General features: G+C 42.6%; 1 protein-coding gene across 1 annotated transcript; it reads right to left on the reverse strand.

Moving 5' to 3' along the window:
• Positions 1-7,876: 7,876 nt before the first annotated feature.
• On the reverse strand, positions 7,877-9,650 carry LOC148131599 (long neurotoxin 20-like). Its single transcript, XM_087962321.1, is given in 3 exon segments — positions 7,877-8,043; positions 8,585-8,683; positions 9,505-9,650. Coding segments are annotated over 3 exon segments (321 nt in total). The 5' UTR covers positions 9,560-9,650.
• Between the last annotated feature and the right edge of the window lie 728 nt (positions 9,651-10,378).

The raw sequence follows: 10,378 nt of genomic DNA on the forward strand, positions 1-10,378 counted from the left end.
TGCAATCAAGTTTGGTGCGGTTTACTTTGAGTTTGTACCTATTGTGTGCTCTTGTGTTGTTATGGTTATTATTCTAAGCGAGGTTATATTAAGGCTTTAATAAAGTCTGAATAATACTTCACATGATCTGGATTGTATCTTTCTGTTTATGCAGTCTAGGATTGTGTTGGTTTTTTTGGCAGCTGCAGCACACAGCTGGCTCAGGTTTAGGGAACTGCCCACTAGGACTCCAAGATCCTTCTTGCAGTTACTGCAGTGGAGCCAGGTTTCACCTAATCTGAATCTGTACATTTGATTTTTGTTGCCTGACTGTAAAACCTTACTTTTTTTCACCACTGAATTGCGTTTTGCTGAATGGGTCCCAGAGTTCCAGTCTATTGAAATTCATCTGGATCTTGAGCCTATCTTCTGGAGTGCTGGCTATTCCTGCCAGCTTAGTGTCATCTGCAAATTTGATGAATTCCCCATCTATCCCCTCATCCAAATCATTGATGAAGATGTTGAATTGTACAGAGCCTAAGAAAGAGCCTTGGGGTATCCCACTGCATTCCTCCCTCCACATGGATTCAATTCCATTGAGCTTGGAGGGACACAAGGTCTGAGAATTAAAAGATATGCTGAAATATTGCAATAGTCTAGAAGGGAGAACACATTCTTGATAATTCTTGATTGGGAGACGGACTCAACTGGTGTGCCACCAAATGATAAGTAAAGTGAGTCAGGAGGAAAGTGGGGGATTTGCAGTTTGTGAAGCATTATCCAATATCCCAACCTTAAAAAAAAAATATCTGGTGGGTTAGTGGCAAAAGGTACTATCTGGAACACAATCATGGTTGTATTGGAACTGTGCCATTTTTTTTAAAACCAGGAGCCAAATGAATGAATGCCAGTTCTTATTCCTTATTCCTGTAGGTTCTCTGTGAGAGACAATGTGGATAGTATGATAATATTGCACAATGCACGATGTTTGTTTTGCATGAGCAAAGATAGGTAAACATCTCTCTTAATCTCTTTTTCTTTGGAAATCCAACAAGATTAATTTTAAGCTGAGGTCTTAAGCTCCATCAAAGCTGAGGGGGAAGAAGGAAATTAACTATCTGTACATTAAATCTGTGGATGGAAACACCAGGTGTTTCACAATAATAAAATAATGTAGTGAGAAGGGAATTTTGGAGGACTTCTACTCCAATGCGCTTCCCAAGCATGAGGCCCTGTAATATTTTAGACAAATGGTTATCCAATCTCTTCTTACACATTTCCAGGAATAGAGAACCCATAACTTCGGAAGACAATCCATCCCACTGATTAATTGTTTCAACTATCAAGAAATTTCTCCTTAGTTCTAGGTTGGTTCTCTCCTTAATGAGTTTCCATCCATTGTTTTTTGTCCTGATTTCTGGTGCTTTGGAGAATGGGTTAACCCTGTCTTCTTTGTTGGAGCCCCTCAAATATTGCAAGACTGCTATCATGTCACCCCTAGACCTTCTTTTCATGAAATTCGACATACCCAGTTCCAGCAATCATTCTTCAGGTCTTTTAGCCTCCAGCCCCTTGATCATTCTTCTTGCTCTTCTTTCCAGAGTCTCAACATGGCAAATTTAAAAACTGGATGCCATATTCTAAGCGAGGTCTTATTAAGGCTTTAATAAAGTCTGAATAATACTTGACATGATCTGGATTGTATCCTTCTGTTTATGCAGTCTAGGATCGTGTTGGTTTTTTTTGGCAGCTGCAGCACACAGCTGGCTCAGGTTGAGGTAACTGCCCACTAGGACTCCAAGATCCTTCTTGCAGTTACTGCAATGGAGCCAGGTTTCACCTAATCTGTATCTGTACATTTAATTTTTGTTGCCTGACTGTAAAATCTTGCTTTTTTTCAACATTGAATTTCATTTTCTTAGATGGGTCCCAGAGTTCAAGTCTGTTGAAATTCATCTAGATCTTGAGCCTATCTTCTGGAGTGCTGGCTATTCCTGCCAACTTAGTGCTATCTGCAAAGTTGGTTAGTTCCCCTTCTATTCCTTCATGTACATCTAGAGGTGGTATTTGGCCAGTTTAGACTGGTTTGGTGAAACGGTTACAGACATTTTGAGTAGTTCGAAGAACCGGCAGTTACCACCTCTCGCTGGCCCCACCCCCGCCTACCCGGTCGCCACTTGACCCGCCCATGCTGCCCATTCTCCCCGTCCTGCAACGTAACCTCCCTGGCATAGCACACTGTGTGGCTCCTAACGTTGACCAGACAGTCTCTGCTCTGCGGCTTGCCTGCTTTCCAACATGGTGCCTATGACCCAACGGAGCTCCCCTAATCTGCCTGCCAGGGTAAGTAAGCCTGCAAATCTCACTAGCCCCTCTCTCTCCGGCCTCCAGCATGCTTGGCTTGCTTCACCACCGCAGCTCCATACGGGCCGTGGAACTCATGGCCTAGCAAGATGCCCCCCCCCGGTCCCTGTCTTCCCGGTCTCCAGCTTGCTTCCTTTGCTTCGCTGCAGCAGCTGCATCCCACGCAGCACAGGGAATCTGCATGGTTGTGCTGGCTGGGAGAACTCTCTCCCTCTGGCTGGGAAGCCACATGGCTGTGCTAGTTAGCAGAACAACTTTTATTTATTTATTTATTTATTTGATTTGTCAATTGTTTACAAGATAATAACTATAAGTATAAACATAGTTATGAATACATGAAATGGGTACATATAAGAAAAATAAAAGAAACAATAGGACAGGGACGGTATGCACGTTGGTGCGCTTATGCACGCCCCTTACAGACCTCTTAGGAAAGGGGTGAGGTCAATAGTAGACAGTTTAAGGTTAAAGTTTTTGGGGTTTGGGGAGGAAACCACAGAGTCAGGTAGAGTATTCCAGACATTGACCACTCTGTTGCTGAAGTCGTATTTCCAGCAATCAAGTTTGGTGCAGTTAACCTTGAGTTTGTATCTATTGTGTGCTCTTGTGTTGTTATGGTTGAAACTGAAGTATTCGTTGACAGGTAAGTCATTGCAATGTATGATTTAGATCAGACTTAGATCAGACCGAAGACGGCGTAATTCAAAGTTTTCTAGATCTAGAATTTCAAGTCTGGTGGCGTAAGGTATTCTACAATGAGTAGAGGAGTGGAAAACTTTTCTTGTGAAACATTTCTGGACTTTCTCAATTGTGCTAATATCAGATACGTAATGTGGGTTCCAGACTGATGAGATGTATTCAAGTATTGGTATAGCAAATGTTTTGTATGCTCTAGTTAGTAGTGTGATATTACCAGAGAAAAAGCTACGTAGGATTAGGTTAACAACTCTTAATGCCTTTTTGGTTATGTAGTTACAAGTGGGCTCTAGCACTTAGATCATTAGAGATGAGTATTCCAAGGTCCTTTACAGAGCTTGAATCATCAACAAGGTCTTGATTATTCAGCTTGTATTTTATTTTCTGATTTATTTTTTTTGCCAATATGTAAGACAGAGCATTTATTTGTTGAGATTTGAAGTTGCCATTTGTTTGACCATTCTGATACATAGTCAAGATCTTTTTGAAGGGTAGCAGTATTGTCTGTGATATTGAACAGCTTTACATCATCAGCGAAAAGAACGCAGTTGCTCTTAATATGATCACAGAAGTCATTTATGTAGAGTATGAAGAGAGTTGGTCCTAGAACACTGCCTTGGGGGACACCACTATTGACAGGTACAGAATTTGATAGGACACTCCCAATTTTGACCATTTGTTGTCTGTTTGACAGGAATGCTTCTACCCAGTTATGCATTTGTCCAGAGATACCATAAGATTTTAGTTTTAGGCGTAGTTTGTCGTGTACCACTGAATCAAAGGCTTTACAGAAGTCTATGTAGATTGCGTCTATTGCTTTGCCCTGATCGAGTTGTGTAATCCATATGTTTTTGCAGTGTAAGAGTTGCAGATTACAGAATAGTTTTTTCCTGAAACCAAATTGTTTATTGGAGAGTAGGTTGTTTGTCTCTAAGTGGAGGATAATGGATTGGTTAATAATTGATTCCCTGACTTTACAGGGGATGCAGCATATCTGGTGGGACCCCAGAGACTGGACCTTTCTGCCATGGTGCACAACCTATAGAACAGTTCAATCTGGCAAGATTTTCTGAAGTATTGTCACCTCCATCCCTCTTTTCAATATCACTCCTTTATAATGGTTTTGCCACACAGTCATAAGATGATTGGAGGAGCTTTCAGTTTTCAGGCTAAAACTAAGGATGGACAAGAGCAAGTCAGCCAGAGCTCAGTTATATATTTGCAAACACACAACACGAAGGATCCTGCCAGATGGAACCCTTCCTTCTCTCCTCCTAGTGGATATATCCTGGGAGATTCCAGGGAGTGGTTATCCCAAGTCTCTTCCTCTGTCTCTTATATTCTCTGAGCCGTAATGCTTCTTGTTTCCACACACAGAAATGCACTCTCTCACACATACACACCCAAAAACATACACACAAACACGAGGAAGGACCACATCATTTAAAAAAATTATACATTTTATTAATACATTTTCTTTTTATATGACACTAGCTGGATAGCCGTGCTTCATGAAGAAACTATGTGATGGGGCTATGCAGGAGAAATTCGGTCCACAATCTGTTGGCTCAGTGGTGGTCAGTGATTGAAACACATAAGGGTTTCCTTTCATTTTCTTTCCCTTCCCCTTTTCATTCCATTCCTTTCCTCCTTTCCTTTCCTCTTTTCCTGCTTTTCTTTCCTCCTTTCCTTTCCTTCTTTCCTCCTTTCCTTTCCTTTCCTTTCCTTTCCTTTCTTTTCCATTTCTTCTTTTCTCCTTTCCCTTCCCTTCTTCCTTTCCTTTCTTTTCTACTGTCCATTATCTATCTATGTATCTGTCTGTCTTTCTGTCTGTCCGTCCATCCATCCATCCATCCATCCATCCATCCATCCATCCATCCAGCTATCTAGCTAGCTAGCTACTTATCTATCTATACATTACAATACAATACAATATCTTCATTAACGACTTAGATGAGGGAACAGAAGGGGAACTTACCGAATTTGCAGATGATACTAAACTGGCAGGAATACCTAACACCTTAGAAGATAGGCTCAAGATCCAGGTGCATCTTGACAGACTAGAACCCTGAGCCATATCTAACAAAACGAAATTCAGTTTAGAGAAAAGTAAAGTCCTACACTTATGCAAGAAAAACCAAAATGTGCACATATAAACTGGGTGAAACCAGCCTCAATAGCAGTAACTATGAGAGGGATCTTGGAGTCTTAGTGGACAACCAGCTAAATAGGAGCCAGCCGTGTGCAGCAGCAGCCAAAATAGCTAATGCAATCCTAAGTTGCATGAACAGAGGGATACAATCGAGATCAAGTGAGGTACTAATACCACTCTGTAAAGCCTTAGTAAGACCACTCCTAGAGTACTGCATCCAGTTTTGTTCACCACATTATAAAAAAGATGTTGTGACACTAGAAAAAGTACAGGGGACTGGAGACCAAGAAACATCACAGCTTCCCTGCAATTTGATGGTGCCCTGAATGTAGATCTCACAGAATTCCAGAACAACTTGGTGCCCTACATATGAAGAATGGTTACGGGAACTGCGCCTGGCTAGTCTAGTGGAGAGAAGGACCAGGGGAGACATGATAGCAGTCTTCCAGTATTTGAGGGGCTACCACAGAGGGGAAGCAGTCAAGCTATTTTGAAACGCACCTGTAGGCCAGACAAGGAATAATGGATGGAAACTAAAAAAGGAGAGATTTAACCTGGAAATAAGGAATGACTTTCTGACAGTGAGAGCAATCAACCAATGGAACAGAAGTTGCCTTCGGAAGTTGTGGGAGTGCCATCACTTGATACTTTCAGGAAGAGATTGGACTGCTATTTGTCAGAAATGATGTAAGGTCTCCTGCTTGGGTGGAGGGTTGGACTAGATGACTTACAAGGTCCCTTCCAACTCTGATTACCTGTTATCTACAATACAATGCAATGCAATGCAATCCTCCCACTGTTGTCCCAGGTTTTTTTTCTTCCAGGAGACAACTGGACTGTTTAGTTTTTCTTTGAAGACCTTTTGCTTCTCATCCAAGGAGCTTCTTCAGCTCTGATTGGATGGTGGGTAATAAAAACACTACAACCTTTCATGCCAAAGTAGCTTCCTGTTTGGAAGTGTAGTTTGCATCCCTTTTTAGAGTCATTAAGGCAGCTTGGAGGTTTGTCTCTGTCCTCGGGTCACCTGAGTGGTGCAAATGGCTGTGGTGTTACTAAGGTAACGGAATGTGAGGCAACTGGCAGTAGGAACAGAGTTCTTTTCAGGTGAGGAGGGGGAGTAGAACTCCTTAGCATCAGAGCGTGTTAATTTCTGTATTAAGAAATACTGATGCTCTGATGGTCATTTTGAAAAATCCTTTCTTATTGAGCACCTAGAAGCCAAGAGGAACAAATGTGCCAAATTTCAAGTTTATAGGCTTTATGGTTCTGGAGATTTCGTGATGATGATGTCTGAGTGGTATATCGCTTCTATATATACAGATAAAATATTCCATATCAATCTGAACAGCGTGTTGTCTGGACATAATTAGTTTTAACTACAAATACAATGTTAATCAACATAAATAATAATAATAATCGTATCAATATTAATCACAAAGTGATAATACAATTAGTTTATCTATTTTGAAAAGTTATCAAAATGAAAAAAAAAATATTTTTTTAAATCTTTTTGGTTTGTAACCTCTGTTCCTGTTAGTTAGCCATTGGTAAAACAAGTCCCATATTAAAAAGTATTCGGTTTCTTCCTTGTCTTTTATTTTAATTGATAATCTGTCCATCTCAGCACATTCTAATATTTTTTATATAACATTTTCCTCTGTAGGGATCTTTTCGCTTTTCCATTGCTGTGCAAACACAATTCTTCTTGCTCCTGTTTAATTTAATTTAAACAAATTAAATATGTTTTCCCTTTGTCATACTGATCTGGTAATATACCCACCCAAAATATCTGTGGTTTCAAATCTATATGTTGTTTTATCACTTATTCTAACTAAGTGTGTATTTGAGTCCAATACGTTTTTTTGCGGAAGGACCATATCATTGTAGTCCAGGGGTGTTAAACTCAAAGCCCGCAATGGGGTTAGATCCGGGTCATCCAGGTCTACTTGTGTCGCTTCGTCCCAGTCTACCCAATGCAGAGAGGAAAGATCAAGCCAGCGAAGCTTCAGCCCAGTCTACCTGCTGCAAAGAGGAAAACCAGCGAAGCTTCGCCCCGGTCTACCCAATGCAGTGAGTAAAGATCAGGCCAGTGAAGCCCTGATGTCCAGGTCTAACCGCCAAAACCTGAACTCAGGATTGAGAAAGCTTGAGAAGAGCCTGCAGAGTCAACTGCTGAATCAAGACGTTCCTTCTTTCAGGTAGGCGAAATGGAGAAGAGGCCTGCCATCCTTCACCCCAAATCCCCCTCCTCTCTTTCAAGGCATCTTCCTCTTCCCCTCAGAGAGAAGAAAGGGAGTCTTTGAAGTGGAAGGTTTTACTGAGGAAAGACTCGGTTGTGGGTTTCTCCTCTTTCTTTACCCTGTCTGAATGTGAGATTATTACCCGTGAGGCAATCCAAGCCATGATTCAACAGGGATTGGACCTAATCCTGCTCATCCCAGCATCACTGCCTGCTGAAACCTGGAGAAAGACTCTCTACCTGTGGGTTTCGTGAAAGGGATGTTTTGAGGGGGGGATTAAAAAATCAAAACACTTGAATTGAATGCTGAGTTTTATTCGATTCTCAAACTACAGAACTAGCAGAAGGAAACGTACAGAACGAGAGAAAAGGGAAAGATGTTGAGATGTCAAAGACAGCAGGGGGATGATGGACCATCTGGTGGTAAAGGCCACAAGCATAAATTTTCAAGGATGGTCCATGGTGGATGAGAGCAACCCTCAAGGATGTCGTCTAGGACGTAATGGAAATGTGTTGCAATTGTCTGTTGAGCAACAGGTAATATCCTTTCTTGGCTCCGCTGGAGGGCAAGTAGCAGCACATCCCAGTTCGACTACCTTTCCTCTGCTGCTACCTAAAAAGCAGAATGATTATTTAAAAAATAGCAAAGAACAGACCTGTGGCTGTTGCTGAACAAACCGGTAAACCCACACTGAACACATCCATGCATCCCGTCCCATGAGGAAGGCAGACCTCCTTCCTCCTCTACTCAAAACTCAGGAGTAAATGAATGAAGAAGAGTTTTCTGGGGGAGTTCCGTGTTTCGACATGACTGAGGGGCAATGGCACCTTTCTTGGATGTTTCATGGCTTCCTCCGATTTCCCTCAATTCCTGAACAAACCCGCAGCTCTCCCAGCATTTCCCTCCCCCTTTCTCTAAAGAAGGTTTCCCCCTCCCGCCTGGGCTGTTGCTGGGAAAGATGGGGCACCCCAGTCCAAGACCTCCCCTTTCCTTGCATTGCTTAGGGTGTCCGGCAACAGGATGTGACCTCAGGGGAACCCAGGCAGGGCACAGACAGGTCCAAGGTGACCTCCAGTTCTCAGGTGCATTTGGGAGCTCTAGTCTGGGATCAAGAAGAAAAAAAACTGGGAGTGAAGACAAGAACTGTACTTACAAAAACGATCACACCAAGTCTTTGTATAGCATAGGTTCTGCCCAGGTGCACAAGGCTCAGATTTAACATCAGGTGTTTTGTAGCATGAGAAGCTGTTACCTGGATGAAAGATATAATATATATAAATATTACTTTGATATTTATTTTTCTGATCTTGTAATCTTATTACATATTAGATGATAGATCTTTTCACGCTAAGGTCAGCTGTGAAAATTTCCCTAGAAAGATCAAATGGTCTAGAAATAGGAAACCTGAGTTCCAGTCCCACCTTAGGCATGAAAGCCACCTGGGTGACTCTGGGCCGAACACCAGGAGACGGTGAGTTCTAGTCCCACTTTAGGCATAAAAGGAAACTTAGCAACTTTGGATTATTCCCCCTCTCTCTGCCCATCCTACCTCACAGGGTTGTTGCTGTGGGGAAAATGGGAGGAAGGAGTATTAGGTTTCTTCGCTTCCTTGGGTCATTACAAATAGCTATAACACTTAGAGTTTTATGCCGCTTCACCGGCTGATGTTGAGGAATCTCCATGTTTGACTTGAAGGAGGCATCACTGGTCCCCTTTGGCCGTACCATCCAAAATACTGAAGGATGGCAAAGCCAGAGACAGGTGAGCGGAAACGTTTTTCATCGCATTCCCTGGAGTGATCCCATGGCAGAACTCACTACGCAAGGGAACCTCTACTTTCAGAGGCAGTCTACCCCAGAATGCCAGCCTGGAACAGCCCCTGTCTCAGCCATGGGCTCCTCTCCAAACGGAGACCTCCTCTTCTCCCCCAAAGGCTTCCTCCTTGTGCAGACCAGAACAGGGAGAACGTCCCACCAAAAAAAAGGGACCACAACTGCCTCGAATACCCTCCCTTCCTCTGCCCCTTTGTTTTGGGTTTGACTGCCACCCAGGATCAAAGTTTGGTGACCTTACCTAAGTCCAGGCACACGATTGTCACCACCACCAAGGTCAGCAGCAGAGTTTTCATCTTGGGATCTTCTCTGCAGCCTGCAAAGTGTAGCCCAGGATGGAAGCAGACACTTATTTATACCCCTTTGAGGTGGGGGAGGGGCGGGGGCTGTATATTTTGGATATCTAGAGAGAAGCATAGGAAGATTCGGGAGAAAGGGGAGGCCAGGGGGTGTGGCCTTTTTGCCCCGATGCCAAAACGGAAGCCAGGTCAGATCAGGTGAAGGACCAACCATTCCCCGACTTCAAGGAACACGCTTCTATTCTGCATATAAAACCTGGGCACCTGGACAATTGGCATCTCTTCCTGTATTTATACGAGATTATACCCTCCTTACATAACGCAAAATTAAACAAAATATCTCTCTTCCAAGTTCAGCACCTTCCTATTTTTTTAGTGGTACTTCAGTTAACCAACTTCTCCGAATCTTCCTATCTCTCAGGTTGCAACTGCGCACCTGCCTTCCTTCAAGAAACACGAACAGATCGGAGCGTGAGAAGTTCTCTCAAAAACTATCCTGTGGATTAACCGATTCACAAGATACAAAAGATACTCAGATTATTTAGGGCTGTAAGAAAATGCAGAGATCCAGAGGAAAAGGAATGAGGACACAAATTGTTGGGGGCCAGAGGCTGACTCTGTAAACCACTTAGAGAGGATTATAAAGCATTATAAAGTGGTATATAAGTGCTATTGTTATTGCTATAAGCTCATCTGCTTCCTTGGGATTTGCACCATTTGTCTAGAACACAACATCTCATTCTGCTTTCCTTTCACACAAAACCTCTTTCTTGTGATGTCCTGATTTTTGTTTCTATACATTGCATTGTGCAGACT

This window comes from Notechis scutatus, chromosome 3 (assembly GCF_049901735.1).
Source record: "Notechis scutatus isolate UNSWTSFEM ecotype Mainland chromosome 3, rNotScu1.2, whole genome shotgun sequence".
NCBI lineage: Eukaryota > Metazoa > Chordata > Lepidosauria > Squamata > Elapidae > Notechis > Notechis scutatus.